Source organism: Carettochelys insculpta, chromosome 8, assembly GCF_033958435.1.
Source record: "Carettochelys insculpta isolate YL-2023 chromosome 8, ASM3395843v1, whole genome shotgun sequence".
Taxonomy (NCBI): domain Eukaryota; kingdom Metazoa; phylum Chordata; order Testudines; family Carettochelyidae; genus Carettochelys; species Carettochelys insculpta.
Genome location: NC_134144.1, coordinates 47935628 through 47959583, shown reverse-complemented (window position 1 = coordinate 47959583; position 23956 = coordinate 47935628). Strand labels below are relative to the sequence as shown.

Below are 23956 nucleotides of genomic sequence, written 5' to 3'. Positions count from 1 at the left end.
CTATGTCTGGGCCCACAACATTGCCTGGTGTGCCAGGTCATGACCTGCCATCTGCCCCCATTACAAGAGATCCATGACATCCTGGGAAGCGGGGACACATCACTTCCAATCTGCCCCATCAACAAGGCACTGACCACAGCTCAAGCCACCAGGGGAGGAGAAGAAGGCATCTGAGTCCCAGCCCCCAGTGGAATTGGAGGCAGACACAGCCTCGGAGGTGAGGAGCAGCACATTCATGATCAACCTGAAGCTGTTCCCTGCCAGCCAGGCCACCTCCCAGGAATCCTTGGAGCTGGGCGAGGGTCCCTCCGGTAAGTACCCCTGCGTGTCACACACTCCAGGTGTGTGAGGCAGGCATAGATGGGGCACGCTGTGAGCGTCAGCCAGCCAGCTCAGGTGGGACCTCACACTGCGGTCCTGGAACATGGAACTGTGTGCAAAGTAGTGTGTACCACCTGGATCCAGAAGACAGGCCCTGATCAAGGGCATTAGCCTGCTGCCAGCCTCATGGGAGGCTGGGCGAGCCACAGGGCAGGGGAGGGCATCCCAGCACCTGCCACAGTTGGAAGCAGACTAGCCACAAGGGTGCCAGCCTGACCCCAGACACGTTGAGGAGTACAGTGCCTGGCATGCGGGCATGCCCACAGCCATGAGGCAGGACCCGCTCCTGTGGACAGTGCTGCGAGCCACAGGGGTGTGTGGGGGCCCCAGGGAGGGTCAGGCTGCTCCTGGCTCACCCACCACACGAGGGAACCCCTCTGTGGCTGGACACCCCCCTTAGCCACTAGCCCATTGAAGAGAGGTTGGGGAAGCCCTGCAGTCAGTCTGGTCCTGGAGGCACTGCGGAGACTCCATGTGGCAGGGCCCATTGTGCAGGCCACACATGGCTTTGCTTCTGGGTCATTCCCATCCCTTGGCCCCAAGGGCTGTTGGTTGTTGCTCACAGTGAGGGGCAGGGCCTCAGGGGCTGTGTTGTGTGAATGACTCATTGTCTCTCCTCCTTGTCTTCCATACCACTGCACCCATGCCATTCAAGGTCTGGGCCAGCTCCACCTCACTGCCAGGATGGGCCAGCTCTACCGCACCATCAGCGTGAGCGCACAGCCAGAGGGGCTGATGCTGTGTGCAGGAGGACCTCCAGAGGGACCACAATGCTGCCCTCTGGAAGATGATGGAGCTAATGGAGAGGAGGGTGCACGATGACAGGAAGTGGCGGTTGTTGGCCTGGTACCACCTCCTATCCCACTCTGATGCCACTACCAGCATCTGGCAGGACATGATGGCCCAGCTACCCCTGGCTGCTGCCCCTGCACCTGCCCAACATCCTGCAAAGGCCCACGAAAGCTGATGCTCCAATATACCTGTTAGTCTATAAGGTGCCACAGGACTTCTTGTTGCTTTTGCAGATGCAGACTACCTCGGCTACCCCTCTGAATCTTGTGTTCAGGGAACCGTGGTCAAGGAAGACAGAAACTCTCACGACGGGACACATTTGTTTTCCATCTGTGACCTGGAGAGAGCAAGAGAAAGAGAGCGCGAGCGAGCGACCAAGTGTGTCGGAGGGAGCTCGAGCGAGCGCGTGTGCGCGGTTCTCTGGGCATGCCGATTCCCGCGCTCCGCGGGCGGAGGGACTACGAGTCCCAGCTACCCCCGGGGCGGGGGCGGGGAGCGGCTCGGTGGGAGGTGGCTGCCGAGAGGGGGCTTTGTGCAGCGGCAGGGCTGTGCTGCTGTCTGGGCTGGGAGTCCGCGGCGGCTCGCCCGCGTGCTGCAGGCGCCACGAGCCCTCGTGTCGTGCGGGGGCGCCGGCAGCGCCTGGGTGTCAGCGGCGGCTGCCACGGCCACGCCACGCCGCGAAGGCGGGATCGGGTCTCCCCGGCGGGGGCTTGCGCGCGGGGAGCGGTGTGGGACTGGCGCAACATGCCGCTAGGAGCCCGCCGTGCGCCCGACCTCTGCCGAAGGAAGCCAGCGAGCGCGCGCGCGGGGACAGCCGGCATGTGGGCTGCGGGCGATCAGTTCCCCGGCCGCTGCTAGAGGGAGACCTCGCTCCGTGCAGCTCGCTCCCGCGGGGCGTTTAAGGGGCGCTCGGCCGGATCGGGGCCCGCCGGGCGGCGGGGACGGAGCAGCGGCGCGGTTGGGCTCGGCGGCCGGAGGCAGGCGAGCGCCATGGGCAACGCCGGGAGCATGGATGCGCAGCAGACCGAGTTCAGGGCGCACCACCTGCCGCTCAAGCTGCCTATGCCGGAGCCGGGCGAGCTGGAGGAGCGGTTCGCCGTCGTCCTGGTGAGTGCGAGGGTCACCCGGCCGGAGGCCGGAGCCCCCCGCAGGGCGGGCGGGGAACTGCCCGCGGCCGGGACTAGCGGGCTGGGGGGAGGAGCGTCCCGGCCCAAGCCCCAGCCCAAGCCCCGGGGTTCGGGGCGGGGGGAGACGGGCCGCTGCCGGGGAGCCGCCCCCCTATTGTCTGCAGGGGCTGCGCGCGGCCGGGCGGCTGGCTCCGCCGCGCTGCAGCTGGGGCCGCCTCGGCAGGCTTAGGCAAAGTTTGGCGAGGAGCGCTGCCGGGCCGGGGCCGGTGCCGGCGGCCGAGCGGGGGCTTCCGGCTAGGGGCAGACAATAGCGGCGGGCGGCGCGGAGGGTTCCCAGGTCCGGCCGGGGCGGGGGGAGGAGAGGACCGGGCTGGGCGGGGAGCGCGTCGCCTCCCTAGCGGCGCTCACTGGGGCTTTCCCTCAGCCGGTCAGAGCCTCGTTCCCCCCACCAGCCTCTCCCGCCGGGGCCGGGGCCGGGGCCGCAGGAGCTGCACCCCAGGGCGGGGCGGGCCCGAGTCTGGCCCCGCTGCCACCGGGACGGCGACCTCGAATCGGGGTTCGAGAAGCGGTCCCGGAGGGTGCTCGGAGCGGGGCTCGCGTGTGCTCGGCTGCTCATCTCCCTGACGTGCCCGAGGAACAGCTCTAGGGAAGCAGATGAATTCCTCTACCACGTGTGTGGCCCATTTGCCCCCTGCAGGGATAGCCGTCCCGAGGGGTCACACTTGCAGTGTTGCCGCACATTTTTGCTGGGAGGCAGAAGGGCGAGTGAGCTGCATTGGGACTTATTGGCAAAGGGGGTTGTAGCACTTGCTGTTGTAGCTGCCCACGGGGGGCTTGTGTCTACACTAGCAGGTTCTTTTGAAAGAGCCTCTGGAGTATCTACCCACAAAGAACCTTCTCTGGAAAGTAAATCGAAAGCACCCTTCCTTTCCTGTTTCAGGAAGAGCTCCCCCTTTTGAAAGAATATTGTGTATAAACACTCTGCAGGGCCCTTCGTTTGAAAGAATGGTCTTCATTTTCAGTCCCTGGCCTGTTCTTTCAAAAGAGCAGAGCTTGTGTGGACACTCTGTTTTGAAAGAGCAGATCACTTTTTTGAGCCACTTTTCTGCATGTAGATGCACTCTTTCAAAAGATCTCTCTGGTGTAGATGTAGTTAGGCAGACTCAAATCTGGGACCTCTGGAACGTAGTGTGGGTGCCTCTATAGTTTGAGCTAATCACTAGCTGGCTCTCTGTATAGGCTGTAGAGGGCACTTATTCTTTCTCTGTGAAGTGGTCTCGGTACCACTACCTGGGACAGTTAACCACACATAGGTGTGTGGGTTACACTGTGCCAGTGTCAGTTGTATTTCCCTGTCTCTGAACTGTATAATGTTGTTAAAGAAATTAGCACTGGTAGTACTAGTTTTCTTATACCTAGGTTAACGTCCAGCTGAAAGCACTCATATATGAAATGAAGGAAAGGGACTACTTTGCTGTGGTCTATACTTTCCTTTTTCTAGTTTTGTGAATTTTCTTTCTCACTAGATACACATTACTTTTATGTGGTTTCTCAATGGGCTTCATCTGGTAATGTGTTTATGCCTAAAAAAGCACTATGGCATAAAGAGTCTGAGACTGTGAACTGGGGGAAGAAGGGGTATTGACACCCCATCAGCTGTTGCAGAAGTCCTAGTAAAAATTAATTCTTTTCACCTGAGATTAGTACTTTCACACAGTATTTAGAGATTTCAGTATTGTAATCCACTAATAACATATGGCTTGGGTTCATCATTGCTATGATTGACAAGTTATTAAAAGTGTGGAGTGTTTGGTTAAAACTAAGTTTTCCCGGCGTAAATTAAATACACACATTTTTTGAATGTTTTGGAAAACATAAATTGCATGTAAAGTACTTGGTGGGTCTCTGCATTTGTCTGTCTGACAGTTAAAAAGAAGTTCACTTTCCTTAGTGTTTGCAGTTTCTAGAAAACTCAGCATGCTGTCTTGGGAAGGACCAAGAGAGAGGTCTAGATTGAAGTAAAATGAAAAAAATCAAACACCTACCCTTGCATAAATACACATTTTAGTGTATACATTCCTTGCTATTATTTCTGCCCATGTTTTTCATTACTTTTTGCTGTTAAACAGAGAAGGATATTTATTTTAATATCAATATATCTTTATCTGCATAGCATACATGATTCAGTATTTCAAATCAGATTCCCAGAACAGCCTTCAAGGAAAGGACATAAATTCTATCGATGGTTATAGAGTAATCTCCAGGAAAAGCACATATCATATATTTTTCCTGCATTTAAGTATTTTGAATGGATTATACAGACCAATAAAAATATTACATTCTTTTTGTGCAATTCTTATTTGCGAAGAGAGTTTCCTTGGCTACAATGAAGATCCTGCCACACAAAAGGGAGGATGAATATACATAAGCAAATATATATACTGTAACCAGAGTTCATGTTAAATATTACTGTATAGTCACACTGTAGCTTTTTCTTTTGTGTTGTGAAGAACTTAATGTTGTTGGAGAAACAGCTCTCAGGCTCAAATTGATAGGTGTTTAGACTGTTTTTGGTAGACCCAGTCAGATTATCATGTGTAAGAAAAGAGTAAGCCTATTCAAGAAAGAACCCCAGTGATATACCAAATGGGAAGGTGTTGTTATTGAACGTATTAAGAGAGCCCAATTCATCTCTTGCTTTTACCTGTGCAAACCAGGAATAACTTCATTGAATTTATGAGAGTAACATGCGAGAAATCAGAATCAACCCCATTATGCCTAAACCTATCCAGAAGCCTAAACCTGAATCAGTTTGTGTAAGTAATCTGCAGAAGAAAAACTGCTTTTAAGTTATGATCAGTGGCAGAGTCAGTCGGTGGAAGGAGTAGCTAGTGTGTGAGGAGGTCATGTGTGTTACATGCCTTTAAAGTAACTGTATAAGTAGCAGTAGGCTTCATCCAGCAATCTTGCCCTTCGCTTGAGCAAGAGCAGGGGCTATGGAGTGTAGAGACAAATGTCTTGCAACCTTTACTACAGGGGTGTCATATTGTAGGTGCTCTGACTAAGGGGAATGTATGATCTGGAGATGACAAACCTGCTTCTCTGAGTAAGGACTTCAAAGCTTGACCCAAATTTAAAGAGGCTCACAGGCCTCTGTTGGAAGATCTCGCTGTTACACATGATGTTATGATGATCACTGTGTTAAGAAACCATTTGACCACTTCGTAAAAGGAAAGTGGTCTTCATGTGACTCCTCTCTTTTCCCTGTCCCTGAGTCCTTTGTGGCTTGTTGTCAGAATGTTTCACTCTTATCCACACATCCATGCACCATAATCTGAGAGCCATGGTGATAAAGCAAGTATGAAAGAAGCAGTACAGCAAACCCTCGATTTAATGGACCGATTGGGGGAAGGGGTGTCGGTTAATGCTGAAAATCCATTAAATCTGAATCTGCAGGACTGGAGGTACCTTGCAAGGCACACTAGGGAATGCGCCATCTGAGACCTTGGAGGAATGCAGAGGTCTCAGGAGAGAGAGAGCTTGGCAGTGGGCTCTTTGCTCTGTTTACAGAGCAGAGCCTCTGGGCTCACCTGCCATGAGCCGCTCTTCACCCACCCCAGGCTGGTTACTCCTGCGGAAACTAAGTTTCCTTGCAGCAGGCATGACTTTGCCCAGGGCTCCAACTGTCAGGATGCCCACCAGCCGTCCAGCACCCATCCTGCCGGCAGGAGGCTGAGTGGCAGCTCCTCTGGACCCAGTGGCCCCAGCAGTTCCTCTGGCCCCGGTGGCTCCTTTGGCCCCGGCGGTGGCCCCAGCCGTGCTGGTGGCAGCTCCTCCAGCAACAGTGGCTCCTGTGGCAGTGGCTCCGGCAGCTCTGGTGAATCGGACACCGCATTCATGGGAGTGGGGCAAATGTCAGTGTCTCTCATTCCAAAGTCCATTAAATCAGGGTCCATTAACTGGAGGGTTTAGTGTATCCTTAAAATAGGGGGAAGGAATATAAGGGAGGACAAGAGATTTAGCCTGAGAAACGAGTCAAAATGGACACTGTAAGGACTATGTCTGATCTTTGTCACAAATCACATGGAAGGATCCAACTAGCATTCCTTGTACCCCTAAACGCCCACTGTAGTATTAAAGGAGTTTGGCGATTGCCTCACTGTCATTTGTGATGTAAATGAAATGAGCAGAGTTGCTTTTGACATTGCACAGAACTGCGTTCATTGCAATCATTGCTATCTGTGTAATGCAGCAACATGCTGAACAAGTCTTCTCTGTTCTTGTATGGAAGCAGTGATATGTACAAGAATCCTTCCACTCATTTCTAAAAAAGAGATCTTTTTACTTTTCTGTCCTCAAGCAAAATCAGTGCAGAGAGCCACAGAGACAGGAAAAACATTGAGAACATGTGCATTCATTGTCAAAAGCACAAGACAACATTTTTAATTTAAGTGCCTGGCCATTAACTGTTCTCTTCATTCTCTCCCTTTGAAATAGTTTCTCCAAAACAACCTACCAATGGTAATGTGGTTTGTTCAGCATATGGATGAACAGTGGTGTGCAAGAGTTGTATTATAGCTATATAATATGGCATACTAGTGCACCAGCTGGCATTTGCTAAACTGCTAACAGCTCATTTGAAGAGGTGGGTCACCTCGGAATAGTTTCACTGCCTTTTTTGTTAGCCTCATTCTCTGTGGTGTGAAGAGTATAATTTAAAAGAGGTAATGAATTACCTGGGAAAGGTTCCAGTCTCTCTCTTTCTCTCACTCTTTTTAATTAAAATTCAACACTGGCTAAACTGTGCAGGTTTCTTTGCTATATAACAGTGCCAATAACACCGATTGAAGATGTATTGTGAGTACAGGCTGGATGGAGCCCAATTCAAGTAGAAATTAATATTTACTCTGGGATCGGCTGCATTACACTTTTGTTTCTACTACAGTGAAACCTGGAGAGTCGTCCCTGCTCTGTAGTACGAAACATTTCTCTATAGGACGATTGTGCGACTAAGCTGCAAAAATACAAACAAAAGAAGCACAACCGCCCAAACGGCAGCCCAGTGGATCCTAGAACCCAGATCTACAGATTCAGACTTATGGGTCTTGGACGCTAAAAGTAGCAGTCCCATATTTCCACTTGGGCTGAAGCTGAAGCTCTCAGTTGTATTTACACTGCAGTTAGATACTTTGTGGATAGCCTGTGCCAGCTGCCTTGGGCTCTGGGGCTGTTTAGTGGCACCGTAGACATTTGAGCTGAGGCTGCAGCTTCGGCCCTCTCATCCCACAGGCTCTTAGAGCATGGGTTCCAGCCTGAATATGCTCCCTAGAATGAAACAGTTCCTGAGCCTGAGCTCTGCAAGCCCAAATCAGCTGGCATAGGCCAGACAGGGTTTTTAAATTGCAGTATAGACATACCTGGTGGCCCACCTCCTGCTCTGAGGTTCAGATCCCAGCTGTAGCCCAAGTGAGAACACCTACACTGCTATTTTTAGAGGTGTACATTCAGCTGATGAGTCCTAAGATAAACTGGGGAAGCCTTTGTCCCTCCCTTTGGTGTAGATGTTTCTAGTGAGAGCTTTTACAGATGCCCTATTCAGTTGCACACGCACACCTTCTGTCTCTCCATCAAAATAATCACATCTATTTTAGGTTTGTCTTTGTCCCTCTGTGACCATACTATCTGAACTCAGACCTCGGCAGTGAAAAATGGTCCTTACAATCTGTAAACTCATCAGCACTGTCATGAGCTTCCCCCCCAGTTAGAAGTGCTGTGGGGTTTTGCTTTTTCCAGGGTCTTTGCCCTCCTTTCTCAGCCTCTTCACTCATCCTCTCTCAACTGGCAGCTCCTCTTGCTCCAAAGGCTGCAGTATGCTGATTTGGTCCTCTGGCAAGGTCACGATAGACATCCCCTTCCAGGGTATCAAAGGCTGCCAAGTTGAACTGCCCCAGGCAGTTTGTTCTCCTCTATCTGCTCTGTTGCACTTCCCCAGTGGCTGGTAGAGGAACTGGGCCAACCCATTACACTGGGTTCCAGCTCAGTGGCCCTCTCCTCAGTAGCCAAGGTCTTGCCCTACCCAGCCCTTTCTGCTTTTCCCCAGAAACTTCCAGCTTCTCTGGCTTTCTCCACTCTCTGGGTTTGCCAACCCAAACTCCCTCCTGCTAGGGAGCTACTATATGTAACTGAAAATTTTAGGAAGATGGGGCTTCTGGAAGGAGGATTTCCTTCTAGGGGATCCCCGCGGGCTGCGCTTCTCCATGGCTATTTTGGAGTCCAGAAGAGCTTCTTCTGGACTCTGAATCACGTGGCCATATGCTAATGAGGCACCAGAAATTTACATGCCTCATTAGCATCTTCCGGTCTGCTCATTACCATGCCACTCTGGAGAAAGTGGCATATATAGAAACAGCCTTAGGGAGTAGGTGCAGACTGTTTCTGCTGCAGCCCTTCTCAGCTCCTGGGCTTTATACAGGCTCCTCCTGTTCCTGTCCTGCTGAGCCTTAATGAATTCCTGCTCCCTGGCTGCTCTTCCAGGTGCAACCTGGGGAGTTAATTGGCCCACCTGCCTACCGTTACCCTTTCAAGCCTTGCGCGGCATGGGCATCCCATGACAAGCATCTAGAAAAAGCATTTTCTTAACTTTGTGTTCTGCAGTTGTTGAGGATGCTAATATGAATAGGCTTCCACAGATTTTACTTCTGTGTAGAGTTCCTCCTCGTGTTTTACTTACTGCTTTCACAAACTGAGGCCAACAGTTAGCTACCCTAATGGTACAGAAAGACATTTCCTGTGATGGGATGTATGTAACGCACAAACCCAGGGAAAGAAGGTGGAGGATAAGGATTTAGCCTTCTTGAGGAAGGACAAAAACTTATTTTGATGTCTGGATCTGCATGTACAGTGGTGTTTATTCTACCCTTTACCAGGTGACATAGCTGATGTTCATATATATATTTTGCCCTTTCAGTGGTATGCCTGAAATAATTATAGAAATTTAGGGCTGGAAGGGACTTGAGCAGTCTTCAAGTCCAGCTCCCTTTGCTGAGGAAGGACCAAGTAAACCTAGACAGTTGTTGACAGGTGTTTCTTACCATTCTTAAAAAACCTCCAGTGATGGGGATTCCACAACCTCCCTTGGGAACCTATTTTAGAACTTAACTACCCTTATATTTAGAAAGTTTTCCCCACTAGCTAACCTACCTCTCCCTTACTGCTGATTAAGCTCCTCGCTACATTTCCTGTCTTTGTGGACAGAGGGAACTTTGATTTCAGTAATGGCTCCTTTTGGTTTTGCAATCAATCTTAAGCAAGACATTAATGCGCCAGGAAAGTGGCAGCACAAAGCTACCACCTATGTTATCACTGACCACCTAAGTGGCCAGTGGAAGGTGCCAAGTCAAGTGACAATCAGATTCCAGCTGATCATGTGCTTGTCATGACAGGCGTAGCCTTCAAGCATGTGGGAACCTCCTGCGTTAGCAGATTCTTCCACAAGTTTTTTTTCTCCCTTTGACATTGTGAGCCAAGTGTCCACAAATCTAAGGAGCCACCACTAATTATTTTGAATTGGAAGATGCTGATCAGCATGTTTGAACAGTTTGTAGGGAAAGTGTGCAGTATATGTTTATAGCCACCATCCTTACAGCACTATTATCTCATGCAGTGAGTGTGGGGTGTGGAGACCTGGCGATAAAAGCTATACTTCCAGATGGAGCTTACAGCAGGGTTGTCCCTCTCTAAACCTTGAACGGTGGTGTGTGTTTATAGATGACACATGGTGTAGAGGAGGCGGCCTGGGTAGAGTTGGCAGAGTGTCCTGTCTGATGAACTGTGATTGACGTCATTTAACTATTGGCTCACATATACGTTCGGATGTTAATATGGCCATCCAAGGTGTTGTTTTGTATTACAAATGAGTGTTTTGTGCCTGGTTCCATAGCCCTGGGAAAAACCCTGTTCTGAAGAACTGAGAATGAACTGGATTAAGGGTGTTCTGACATGAAAGGTTTTCTAGAACTTGCATCCAGTGGGACTATCAGTCTGTATAGCTGCTTTAAATTGTTCTAATTCTACGCATGTGCAGGTTGGTGTTTGGGATTTGAAAGTATTCCCACTGAAGGCAGAGAGAGGTTTGCCTTTAAATTCTATGGAGACAGGATCTTTCTCCATCAGCATTTCCCTCTTCAAGCTGAGCTTTTGCAGGTACTCAGTTTATCTATCTATAAACTGTGTGATAAAACACCTTCCTTACAGGGGTGTTTGGAAAGTGTTATGGGAGCCTTAGACACAAACATCATGAAAGTCCAGTGTTCTTATTTATTGATTTAACAGTGCTTGGGATCATTTTCAGTCCCAGCCTCTAAGCTTCTATCAGCTGTTCTACTCTTCACTTCTTGTCATTTCACCAAGAATTGGTGGGCTAAACAGTTCCTGATGTAGCTGGTGAATTCAGTAGCATCCTTGAAGGATGAATTTTGAAGTTAGTCTTTTAGGGCTTCATTCACAAAGAAACTTAGGCCTTGACTATTATGTGCATTTCTGGTCACCCTCTGGTCCCAAATGTATGTTAGCTTAGAAGAGGTGAAGGCAAGGACAACAATAATGATTAGGGGTATGGCAGTGTCCATGTGAAATGAGATTAAAAAGACTGGGACTGTTCAAATTAGAAAAGGGGGTATATGATAAATACAGTCATGAATGGTGTGGAGAAAGCAAATAAGAGTTTACCCCTTTATGTTTCACAAGAACCAGGGATCATTCTCATTCAATGAAATGCATAGGTGACAGGTTTAAACCAAGCATTAAGTATGTCACACAGTGCATCTCAACCTAGTTGCCAGGGGATGTTTTGAAGACTTCCAAAAGTTTAACTGGGTTCCGAAAAGAATTAGAGAGGTTCGTGGAGTATAGGCACATTAATCACATCTCTTATTAACCAAGATTGCCAGGGATACAACACCACACTCTAGAAGTCCATAAATCTCCAGATGCTGGGACTCGACAACGGGCTGTATCGCTTGATAATTGCCCTTTTCTGTTTTTTTCCCCCCCAAAGTACTGGTCACTGTGAGAAGGCAGGTTAGTGGGCTGGCTGGATGTACCGTTGGTCTGACCCCGTATGGCTGTTCTTAAGTTCTTACGATGCTGAGCAATTTGGACAGGACTCTGCCAAGCCTCAGGTGAGTGCCCTAGCTACCGGGCTGTAAGATATTCTCATGTGGTCTCCATCAGCCTCGCCTTCTGAGTCTGTTGCACTGTGTTCTAAATAACAAAAGAATCATTGGGCCATAGGTGGCAAGTAAGGGTGGGAGTGACTCTGTAGGCTGGTGGTTAGAGCACTGAGGTGGGAAAGCCAGGATCCAATCCTGCTTCTCCAGTTATTTATCCATAGTGAAACAGCCTCAGCAGGAGAGACTGAGGAACACCGCCCACCCCATCACCTGACACGCCCCAGGATATTCTGTAGCTCATGGCTGAGGTACTCCTAGATCCTCATTCAAATCTTTTCTTCCTGAGCCCCCAAAGAGAGGGGGAACTTCAACCCAGGCTTTCCCACATCCCAGATGAATATCCTAATGATTGGGCTAAAAGGTATGAGCCAGGGCAGCATCCTGGCTGTTTTGTGTGAGCTCATCTGTGGGCATGAGTGAGCTGGAGGAATGCCTATCTTTCCGTGTTAGTGGATTACTCTGGGGCTTAAGTGACTGCATGCCTGGCACGGGGTACAGTGTACATACTCGTAAGGTGCCTAATCAGCTTTTACTACATAATTCAGGTGCTATGATGGTAGGCAGCTATGGTATTTGGGGTGGGGTTGTCAAGCCTGATTGGGCCAGATTCTGGAATTTAGTAGTCTAAAGTGGCACTTCAATGCCTAAATCTTTTTGTGACTCCAGCCCTTGCTAGCATAATTGTGATCCAGGAACTGGGTCTGATAGCACTCATGTAGCCAGTGTAACTGTTGAAGTTAATGGAGGCATGCTAGGTTGAAACCAGTGTCGGGTCAGCCCTATAATATAATAACATGATAAAAATTAGACATTAAAAAGACCCATTAGCTTTTCTTGGTGAAACCTCTGCTAATGCTAAGGTGAAACTGTTTTTTCCAGACTATTTTTAAGTGGTTCAAGCCATGACACTTTCATCTTTCTTTGAGGAAATTGTCTAATAGATCTCACCATTAGAAAATTCCTTTCTGATAATCAGTGCAAATTAATAGTGAGATAAAACTGCATGGCAACATATGTGAAACTGGCTTGTGTATCATTCAGAAGTGTTTGTGAGTTTTTTTTGCATATATGTCACCTAAAAAGACATGCATTTGATGAGCATCTGACAAAAAGGAATACTCCAAAGAATATTTGGCTACTAGTGTGTTTGAGATTCACAGCTCATAAACGAATTGCAGTGTGTGAAAACTTGAAAGATTTTTAAAAGAATCAGGCTGATGTGTAGTCATGGATTTTTCTCTTCTTAGCTTATTTCCATATCAAATAATCGCCTTAATTTATTGGGCTTTACTGATGAAGGTATGAACCCATTCTGTCAAACTGCATGTGTCACTTGCGCTTGCTGTTAGTAAGCTCAGAATAGCCTGAAAGAAAGTAATAGGCTTGCTCTAAAAAAGATCTAGATGAAAAGGATTATTGTATGGTGTCCACATTAGCAGGGGTGAATCCATACATCACAGTCATTTCTCTGCGAATATCTGATTTGACAGTATTCTAGAATAAAACGAAAAGGGAGGGTTGGTGGTTTTCTCCATGTGTTGTCACCATGCTGGTACACACTGGGTGCCTAAAATTAAGAATCTGATCTTGCAAACCCGTAATTGCATGATGCTGTTGCTGGTGATTTATTTCTGTTCACAGTCATCTAGATTGTGCTGGTCACTGTAACACTTAATAGGGAGTCTCAGACACCAGGTAGATACAGCTAACTGTATCCCTTTTTTAACGAAACCACGGATGGTCCTTACTCAGAAGAGAGATCTGATTGGGCTGTATGATGTGTTAGTTCTTAAAATAGTCCACTCAATGTGCAGTGGAAGTCAAAAAACAAAACAAAACAAAACAAAAAACAACCCCCCCACCCTAAAACAGACAAAATGTTGGGCATCATTGGCTGTGTCTACACCAGCAAGTTCTTTCAGAAGAAGGGGACTTTTTTGAAAGATTCCATGGAGCATCTACACATTCCTTTTGAAAGTGTTCTTCTACTCCCATTTCAGGAAGAGCGCCTTCTTTTGAAAGAAAACATATGTAGATGCTCCGAAGGCCCTTTTTTTTTCAAAACAGCAGTCCTCATGGCACCTGATTTTTTTGATCTCTGGCCCATTCTTCTGAAAGAGCAGGGGATGTGTAGGCGCTGTCTTTCGAAAGAGCAGATCACTCTTTTGATCCACTTTTTTTTGTGTGTGGACACTCTCTTTTGAAAGATGTTCTTTTGCAAGAGATCTTCCGGAAGGGCTTCTTTTGAAAGAGCATTTAAATATAGATGTAGCCATTAAGAAGGGGCTAGAGAATATCTTATTGCCTCTGAAAAGTCCATGATAAACCTACATTGTGACTACTGTCTAGATGTGGTTGCCTCATCTCAATAAAAGGTATTTTGGCGCTGGAAAAAGTTCAGAAAAGGGCAGCAAAAATGATTTAGGGGTATGGAGCAGCTGCTATGTGAGGAGAGACTAATAAGACTGTGACATATGAGCTTGGAAATGAGACAACTATGGAAGGATATGATAACAGTCTATAAAATCATGACTTGTGTGGAGAAAGTAAATAAAGAAGAGTTATTTACTCCTTCCCAGAACATAAGAATTAGGGATCACTAAATGAAATTAATAGGTAGAAGGTTTAAAACAAACAAAAGGAAGCACTTTTTTACACAATGCACAGTCAACTTATGGAACTCCTTGTTGGAGGACACTGCAAAGGCCATGACATGGTTCAAAAAATAGCTAGATAAATTCATGGAGGATAGTTCCATCAATGGCTATTGTCGAGGATGGGCAGGGATCATGTCCCTAGGCTCTGTGTCAGAAGCTGGGAATGGGTGATGGGATGGATCACCTGAGTACCTTTTCTGTTCATATCCTCTGGGGTCTTTGTCTGAAGACAGAATACTGAGATAGATGGACCTTTGGTGTGACCCTTTATGGCCATCGTTATGACCGTACTGCACCTCCCTTATTTCTGCAGCCGTGACGTGTGTGGCAATATCTGAGCCTAAGACGCTAAGGGTACATGAAGATTGAAGCCATATATAATACAATCTTTACTTTTATTTTTCCTTTAACAATAAATAGACTTTTTTTCAGAACACAGAAACTCTTGTCCGCCTTAACTGTGGTGCAGCTGTAGCATTACAAAAAAGTTGCTCTGTTGTCCAGTACATAACAAACACATAATTGAAACACATCATCTTTTTAGTTTTTCTGTGTGTTGTGTCCACTGACAGTTTTCTCTTCTTCTTTTAGATCTTGTCCAAAATGTGTTTTAAAAAAAAAAAAAAGGACTGTTGAAACACGACAGTTGCTAATCTAGTTTTAGTGTGGCATGGAAAATATTTTTCTCCAGTGGAACGCTTTAGCCAAGCCATGCTATAGTGCTCTCCTCAGTATGGATGGTGCTATGGTTTTACTCACTTCTTAGAAGAAAAAAACGTATATCCACACTAGTTGATAAATCTGTAGATAAACTGTCCCTGAGGTCCGAGAATTTACTGATCAGTGAACTTAAAACGGTAAGGTCCCAAGCTTCTCACATATAAGGGGAGTGACAACACCCCACCTCCCATTTTATTCTTTGTCTCTCAGGGGCATGGATGGCTTATGCCTGCATGGATGGGTTGGGGAAAGAAAAATCACACTGAGATGAGGAATCAGGCCTTGAATGGAGGGTAATAGCATGGGTACCTGTAGTAGTCCTGTGGTCCCACTTGAGGCCTCAATTTAGAAGCATAGAGAAGGTTGGAAAAATCACCAGGAGTATGCCTCTCAAAATATTACCTCTGAATAATTAGTAGATTAAAATAATGAGGTGGTGCTTGATTTGAGCAACCCTTGTGCACACAGCTGGTATTGTTACTGGAGTATGCAGGTTGTTAAAGTTTAACAACCAAATGGAAAACTGTGCAGGGCCTCTTTTATGGCATTCATTCCATTTCCCTGTGTGTATGTCTGATTGACTCCTCAATGCCATGCACCGTGGACTTGAACTAGTTCCCACTGTAGTTTAGCCAGTAACTTCAAAGGGAGCAAAATTAGACAGCATATGAATAGTCTGAATATTACTGAGCTAGCACGTCATGAAAAAAGTCATCATTGAGCTTCCTCAGTGTGGAATTGGGATATAATGTCCCCATAGGTGGCAGTGGGCATTTTAATTACAGCAGAGGTAAAAGCAGTAACTAAGAAAGGAGCCAGGGCAGAGTTCACTCTATTTTTTCCATCTATGGGTGGAGTAAATTTTGTTAAGTGCACCTAGGCATGTGCTAATGTGCACCACCAATAGAAACACATGCTCCAAGCTGTGGGGGCTCTGCTAACCAGCTGGGCAGCATTTGAATCTCTTTTGGGGGAGTTATCCAAGGGTTCAGCTTACTGGGAACACTGGCTGGGTGGTGGGGTGGGGGTGGTGGCTATAATTTCACTGGCTATTTTCTCCCTGTATTGCTTAATGTGAATGACTGGCGCCAGTCCTATGAGCTGCTGCATTTCTCGTGCAAGGTGCTAAGAAACCACAACTCCACAGCTTTCAGGGTCAGCACTTTTGCAGAATTAGGCCCTATGTTTGTGATTTTTTTCTCTCTGTCTGTGCTCTGTATCTTGTGTGGATACTTTCATGAGTAAGGTTTTGCAGGACTGGATCCCAAAGCATTAAGATGGTCTGCCCCAAATCATTATGTGGTTTTAGCACATGTAAAAGAATTTTCAAAGCTCTCACCAAAAGAAATTAAAAAGCATTTGAAAATGTGTACTAAAGCAATGGGTAATTACTTCTGTTTATTGGAAAAGGGATTCCTATTACTTTTTTATGCCCTGGAAAAAAGTATTAAATGCATGGACTGGAAGCAACATTTTGTTCAGATAATAGAAAAAAGTAAACAAGTAGCTTCCTCTTCCCTTTGCCCCTCTTCCATTTGAACTCTGCTTTCTGTTTGCTCCTCCTTAGGTTCTGGTACAATTTTGCTCTGTTCTGTGATGGATGTAGATTATCCAAGAATCTGTGCAGTGAGTTCAAAATTTTTAAAATAAAATAGCTAAGAAACACTAAGTGTTACCCTGTGTTTTGACTTATGCAAAGAGTTGTTAAAATGTTATTTGGGTGTTGTGCGTTGGGATTTTTTTTTTTTTGTCATTATTTGGACTCCATATGCTACTCACAGTCACACTGGAGGCATCATTTGCTTTGTTTTAAACCAACAATGGAGCTGGTTTGAATGAAGTCCTGGCTATTCTTAGTAAGAAAACTGTTCCATATGTCTTCCTCCCTCTCCTCTAATTTCAGCCTAGGAGCCAATTCTGCATCTATTGACACGAGTGTTAATTTTGTCCTTAAGTTCAAAAATGTGCCATTTCAGGCCCATAATTTCAGTATTTCAGTGTCACTCAAAGCAAATATGTCTTCCAACAAGAATTGTCAACTTCTTCCTTATTCTCTTGGAAAAAAATCTCAGGAAAATTTATACTCTGAAAAACAGTTGGAGTGGGAAGGACGTAACTGAAAGATAGATCTGACCAACCAAATATTCCCCTCTAGGCTAAGACTTACTTTTCAGAACTTTGGCACATTTCTGATGTTTTCAGTGGCTGCAATTAATTATAGTGCATGAACAGAAACGTGGAAGTGAGTATGATTATCCTTTTCATATTGTTGTAACTAGGAATTCCTAGTATTGACTTTGACAATAAAATATGCTTGCTCATCCAACCCCACACCTGATCTTCTAGCACTGTTCACCATCATTTTCCTGAGCATGAAAGACAAGGAGAGGGTGTCACTGAGATTTTAGAAGCAGGCCTGTATTATGATACCTTTTTGTAACAATAACTACAGTTAATTCCTTATGCAGGATGAGAAGGTCATATCCCCAAACTGGCTTTTAAACTCAGACTTGTGACCTGTGGCAGGGAAATTAATCTCTCCATTTAGACTTCAGAGACAACACAAGACACTGTTAGCAGTTAATAAGACCACTCAGAAGTACTTAAAGTCTTTTAGAGATCATGGCTGTCAATTGAGCCTGGTGGCATTCTGGGTATTAATTGTCCAGGAAGGTGCATAGTAGGTAAGGTAAAGGAACTGACTCCTATGCAGCTAAACAGGAAGCTTCAGAAATTAAAGGGACACCGTACACTTAATTTTTAAAAACCAATTGTTTTTAAAGTCAAGTTTCCAATAGAGCACCACCTTTTAAATAACAAGATCTGGAATTTTTACGTATTTGTAAGAGATTTTCATCTCTTCTGCTTATATTTATAAAGCTCTCTTTTCGGGTGAGCCTGAAAGTAATGTCACCCACTCTGAGGGCTTGTCCTCACTTACCCGTAGGTCGTTGCTCTGGAGATCCATCTCCTGGGGTTCAATTTAAAGGGTCTGGTAAGGACCCACTAACTAGACTGCTGATGGCACCCCCATCAGTCTCAGTGCTCCACTGGTCTCAAGGATTAAGGGAAGTTAAGGAGAGTTTTTTCTGTCAACCTCAATTTCTGCAGTTGGGACACTGCAGAAATTGGACCTAAGGTACGTTGACTCCGGCTATGCTACTCTCATAGATGAAGTTACATGTCTTAGGTTGACCTTCTCTGGTACTGTAGACCTGGCCTCAGTCTCATCCCTTTTTTTGCTTCCTCTTTGTGCACCTGCTACCACTCCATTTTGAAATCAGTTTTGCATGGTGGTTACTGCTGAACGCTCTCTTGAAGAGCGTGGCATGCCCTATTGTCCTGATCTGATCCTGCTTTTTCTTGCCTGGACCAGAAACTGAAACTAAATCTCAGCAAAGCAGCGAAATTAATAAATGACAATATCCTGATCTAGCAAAACACTTAAGTGTATACTTAATTCTAAACATCTGAATAGTTCCATTGAAGTGAAGTTAACAGTATGCTTCGAGGCTTCACTGAACTGGGATCACAGTGCTGTCAAATGCAAAGTGAACACATGGTAAAAAGAGAAAAAATATCAATATTCATTCAGATATTGTACCCCTGAATTATTATATGTAACAATAGAAGGTAGAGATGTTTCACATATGATCTTCATGTTGCCAGTGTGTCTCTTTAAATGTTCCTACACAATATGGTTTGTGAAGGGTTTAAGACAATAGTTTGAAATATTTTCACAGGTACAAAAATACATTTTCATCTTCTATTGCCTTATGAGGAACTAACCTAAACTTAGCTGACTAGCAAAACTGTACATTATCTCTCATAAGAGGGGAATTTCTAAAAGTCTAGTCATTTGATTTCAGAGCTACCCACATCAGGACTTCTGCCACCAAAACTGCATGGATGTGAATAATTACTAGTTTTCTCCTTTGTTTATTTGCATGGTAGTAACCATTTGGGAATTTGGTATGGGCAATAAATGACATTTATGTATTTTGATTTTTATATGTATATTGGTATTTATATATCCCAAGCTCTGAGCATCTAATGAGCTACAGAATATAGAAGGAAATAAAAATGGTTGATGAATGTAAAATACTGAAAGCTACAAAAAATTGATATTAAAGAGCCTGATCCTGAAACTCAGGTAGAACTTCAGTGCCTGGCTCAAGAATGGTCCTGTCATGATTATTTGCTTTTGGATACTACTGCAAAACAAATGATAAAAATTAATAAATCGATCTGGATCAAATCCTGTTTACCTGAATCAGACAAGTAGTCCCAGTGATTTCAATAGAACAACACAGTAAAATCAGCAGAATTTAGCTTGTTGACCCACTGTGGCTTATATCTCAGCAGGCACTACAAGGCTGAGCACTTAATACACTCACAAATGTAATTTAAAAATGCTGCATTCTTAAAAAGAATAATTTCTTCCAGGAATTCTTAGTCTGATCTGTAGATGATAGAAGTTACATGATGTGGTAATGTTTTGACAGAATATCATTTTAATAGAGCTAGTTATTTTGCTCTTGATTACTTAATCAGTTGATTGTAAAGTGCTTTTTTTATAACAAGTAAGGATGTGGAATATTACGTACATAAATATGTTTATTTGAATATGTATGCATTTAATTGTTCCCAAACATTCTGCAGTTCAGCTACCCCTAAAACGGTGTCTCTTCCTTTCTAAAATGTTTTGTAGCATAAAGGGCTTTTTATAACAAAATAATATAACTGAAAGCTATTTCATCTAAAGTTGCCATAGAAATTGGATGTTGTTTTATAATTTTCCTTCAGCTCTCTAATAAAATAAGTGTTTGTTGTCTGTAAATGTGTGTGTGTCTGTGTATGTTTCAGGGACCTTTTTATAAAGCGACATAATAGCTATGCTGTTTCAAACATAAATGGGCTTTAGAACAGTAGTATCCAACATGTGGCCTTCATGCCTCCAAACTGTTGTCCTTGAGAGCAACTGTGTTAAGATGAAAACATGTATTTTATTATGAACTGGAAACACGCCACTGAATTTTAAATTGAAGTGTTTAAGTCACTATGGGGATGCAGTAGTAGGTATCTGCTCACAATCTACTCTCCATTAGTTGCCCTGCACCCCCGGAAGTGCTGTGCTGGGATCATCCAAGCATCTGCTGTCTCAGAGCTGCTCCACAGTTCCCCTGCTTACCCACTGCTGCATTTCATAGTAGAGAGGACAGAGAAGTAGAGCCCTGCACAGGTATAAAATTGCTATCTGCATCTGCAAAAATGATCTGCAGATATTTGCATCCACATCTGCAGAGGCAGCTACCCGCAGCTATAAAGGAGATATCTGCATATTTGCAGGATTCTAGATCCTGCTCTGGTTTCTCTGTAGTCTTGTTTTCCGACTGTGGGAACCACAGGGGAGCTGCTAAGAGCTCAACTAGCTCTTCCAGGCCCCTTGTCCTATCCAACTACCCACACTTCCCTATGCACTGGCTCTGCCTGAGCTTGAGGAGGACCTATCAAAGGTTGTTCAGCTTTTCCACACGGCCACACCAGGCAGCTCAGCAATGTTTAGAAAGGGGCAGTGTGGGCACTACTCTTCCTTGTGCCAGTCATCAAGGGCCCCCAGCAGTGCACCCTAGTCAGACGCAGTACCCTTTGGATCCTCGTACTCAGTCCTCTCAGGCCCTATTCATGTGGCATTTGTGTGTTTAGAGGGACATGCCCTCCTCGTATTTCTGTTGTTACATGGGACCACTGCAGAGCAGTCCACGATCTCCATATGGGGGTAGTTACTGCTCCCTTTCCACAGTCTGGGTAGTGCAAAGGAAGCAGCAGAGCACTATGGATTCTGGTCCAGTGGTCTTTTTCCAAATACATTTTTCCGTCAGACTGAAAAACTGTGACATTATTGCTGTAACTCCTGTGGCAAGGGAGGCTTCTACCTCCACTCTAAAGTCTCTCTTGGTTGGAAACAAGGTCCAGTCTGGCTTCTCTTGCCCTTTCCAGTACAGGGTGAACCTCTCTAATCCGGAACACACTTGTCTGTCAAATTCCGTAATCTGGCAGGATTTTAATTAGTTGGGTATCCGACTGCTTATCATGGGTGTGTACAAGTTTCCTATTGTCTCATAAAGTTTCTTTACAGCCACCAGATCTGGTGCTCAGTGTTCTGTGCTGTTGTTTAGCTGTATTTTACCCCCAAATGTCTTCTAAGAATGAGTAAGATGTGGAATTGTTGGTAATGTGCTAGAAGATATTGACCTTCCATCGTTCGACAAATTCTCTCTTTTTGGGTGCTGGGCGAGAGAGGTTCAACCTGTAGCTGCTGGCCATTCCAGTTGCTTCCTAGGATAGGCATGTTGAGAGAGCAGGGAGGTTCCTCACTCCACTCTTGGGGTTTCCTGGGCCTTAAATAGGGGCAGTAACAACCTCTTATTTTCCCAGTTGTGTGTCTGGCAGCTAGAATCAGGGATGATTTAAAATATAAGGAGCAGGACTTTTTGAAAAAAAAAAAACTTCTCTGGCTGTAGGTCACTTTACTGTAGGGGGACTTGGGAGAGAATATACATCTTACATCTGTTATTAGTCTTCCTATGAAATGACTGTTTGTTTCAGGCCAAAAGCAAAGAATAGAGAGATTTGTACAAATTGGCAAACTTTCTAAAGTTTTTGGAAGCCAGTAATTAAAATGAAGAAACAAACTGTTTAGTCCAGAAATTTTAGTTGTTCATCCATCTAATGTTCTGGCATGTCCATGTTCTGACTTCATTTTTTCCTTTTTTCCATCCAGTATGCAGAGTAAGTGAATAACGCTTATATCCCTGTCACTTTGGAACCAAAACGTGAGGGAAGAAGTAGGTGGCACGGTTGTTGGATAGCGTTGTGAAACAATGGAGATGAAGTTTGGCTTAGGTTCTCGAGCAGTTCTCTGACAAACATTTCCAATTATTTAGTGTGTTTGGGAATGCTTCAAAGAGTTTGTCAGCTCTGGGAACTCTGCAAATACAGAAGATCAAATAAATTAACTATCACAAATATTTAAGAAGTGGCTGAAGTGATACTTTGATGTTGCATACATATACACCTCTGGACACACAAACACACACATTCCCTCAAGATCATGCTTGTTTCTCTTCTCAGACAAAATAAGCCCGGTGCTGCATATCCAACCCAGTTCAAGAGAATCAGTTTTCTGTATGTCTTCCTATGCAGGCAACCTAACCAAGAGACAATATGAAATTAAAGAATCCAGACACTTATCAGCAAGCGAATGGCAACAATGAGAAATGAAACCAATATGGCCAGAATGGGCATACAAAAACTTTGACCTACGTGTTAAACCTTTGAGCACTCTGGGGATGCATGGCAGATATCCAACAAAGGGTATATCTACACTGCTGAGTCTCTCAGCCCAGGGAGACTCATGCTAGTGAGACAGGAGGTAGCATGCTAAAAATAGCAGAGTGCACATTGAAGTTTGGGCTACGCTTGAGTTCCTGAGCTTGTGCCACAAGGTCCCTGTGCTGTGTTTTGCTTGATTCTGTGTACCCAGGCTGTGAAGATTGCTTCTACAGGATAAACCTCTCTAATCTAGAACTCTCTTGTCCAGCAAGATCCATAATCCAGCATGATTTATTTAGCTGTATGACCACTTACCATGGGAGTTGCCAAGTTTCCCATTGTCCCCTAAAGTTTGTTTCCAGCCACCAGTCCTGGTTCTCAGTGTTCTGTGCTGTTATTTAGCTGTAATTTACCCCTAAATGTCTTATGAGAGTGCAGTTTGCAGTGGAAGTGTTGGTCATGTGTTAGATAATGTTGACCTACTATAGTCCAGCAAATTCTCTCATTTGGCACTAGTCAGGCCCCAAGGGTGCTGGATGAGAGAGGTTAAACTTGTTGTTGCAGTGCAGACATACCCAGACATACTTATGATCAGACGTTGTACTTTTTAAAGACGGTGGGCATTGCTGTGTTTTTGTGTAGTGTGCTTGCCAGCCTAAGGGTTATGACATTTTCTAGGCTAATTAAATAAAAATAAGCAAACGTGATCTAGTAATCATTAGCACAGTGTCTGCTGCTTAGAGCCAGGAAACATTTATGTAATCTTTTTATTCCTCTCTCAGTCATTATAGGTGACTCAGGATGATGAATCATGATGTAGTTCTTCAGAAAACTCAGGCGCCTTGCTACATGAACAGTTCAAGAATTGTCATATTTTCATAGAGCTCTTTTAAGAGTTCATTCTGTGAAGTGTTATAGCTGTTCAGCAAGGTACACTTATGTTGCATTTTTCAGCTTTACAGATGGACATTTATTCATTCATTTAAATGAATGCAGATAGTAAGACGCAGATGGAAATTTGAAAATAGAGGTTGAAACCTCACTGATGGGGAACCATTGGGATCTGACTGGTGCCGGATGAGAGAATTTGCCAGACAATGGGAGGTCAATATTTTCTAACACATTACCAACACTACTTCTGCTTCCTGGGCTCTTAGAAGATATTTAGTGGTAAATTACAGTTAAATAACAGCACAGGATACTGAGAGCCAAGACTGGTGGCTGTAAACAAACTTTATGGGGCTGTGGGAAGCTTGGCCACACCTCTGAAAAGTGGCTATCCAGCTAAATAAAAGCTTGCTGGCTTATGGATGTTGCTGGATGAAAGAGTTCCGGATTAGAGAGGTTCAACCTGTGCACATTCTGGTAAATAAAATAATACATTTGCACACGTATAGTGCCTTTTGCCTGGGAATCTCAAAGCATTTACAAACATTAAGCCACATAAAAAATTCCCAAGAGACAGGTAAATAGTATTGTGTCTGTTTTACATATGGGAAGTCCAAAATACAAAGTAGTGTATTAGTTAACAAAAGTAACAGAACAAGTGAGTGGCAGAGCTGGGAATAGAAACAAAGGCTATCAGCTTCCAAATGCCTGCTCTAACCACAGAAAAAGTGAAATGAAAATCACTTCCCTTGATAATGAATGTTAGTCTGTAACACAGAAAAGATGAGCTTGTCTTTCTCTAATTACAGCAGAATGAGCTAAAGAC

At 45.0% G+C, this 23956-nt stretch overlaps 1 protein-coding gene across 4 annotated transcripts in view; it reads left to right on the top strand.

Moving 5' to 3' along the window:
• Positions 1–1692: 1692 nt before the first annotated feature.
• The window catches only part of FMNL2 (formin like 2), a 273735-nt gene continuing 251471 nt past the window's right edge, over positions 1693–23956 (top strand). For 2 of the 4 annotated variants that reach the window (XM_075001076.1, XM_075001077.1), the window contains exon 1: positions 1693–2280. In XM_075001076.1, coding sequence (XP_074857177.1) covers positions 2164–2280 — 117 coding nt within the window. In that variant the 5' untranslated portion in view covers positions 1693–2163. The remainder of the gene's footprint in view (positions 2281–23956) is intronic. The other 2 variants (XM_075001074.1, XM_075001075.1) reach the window with 1 other exon arrangement.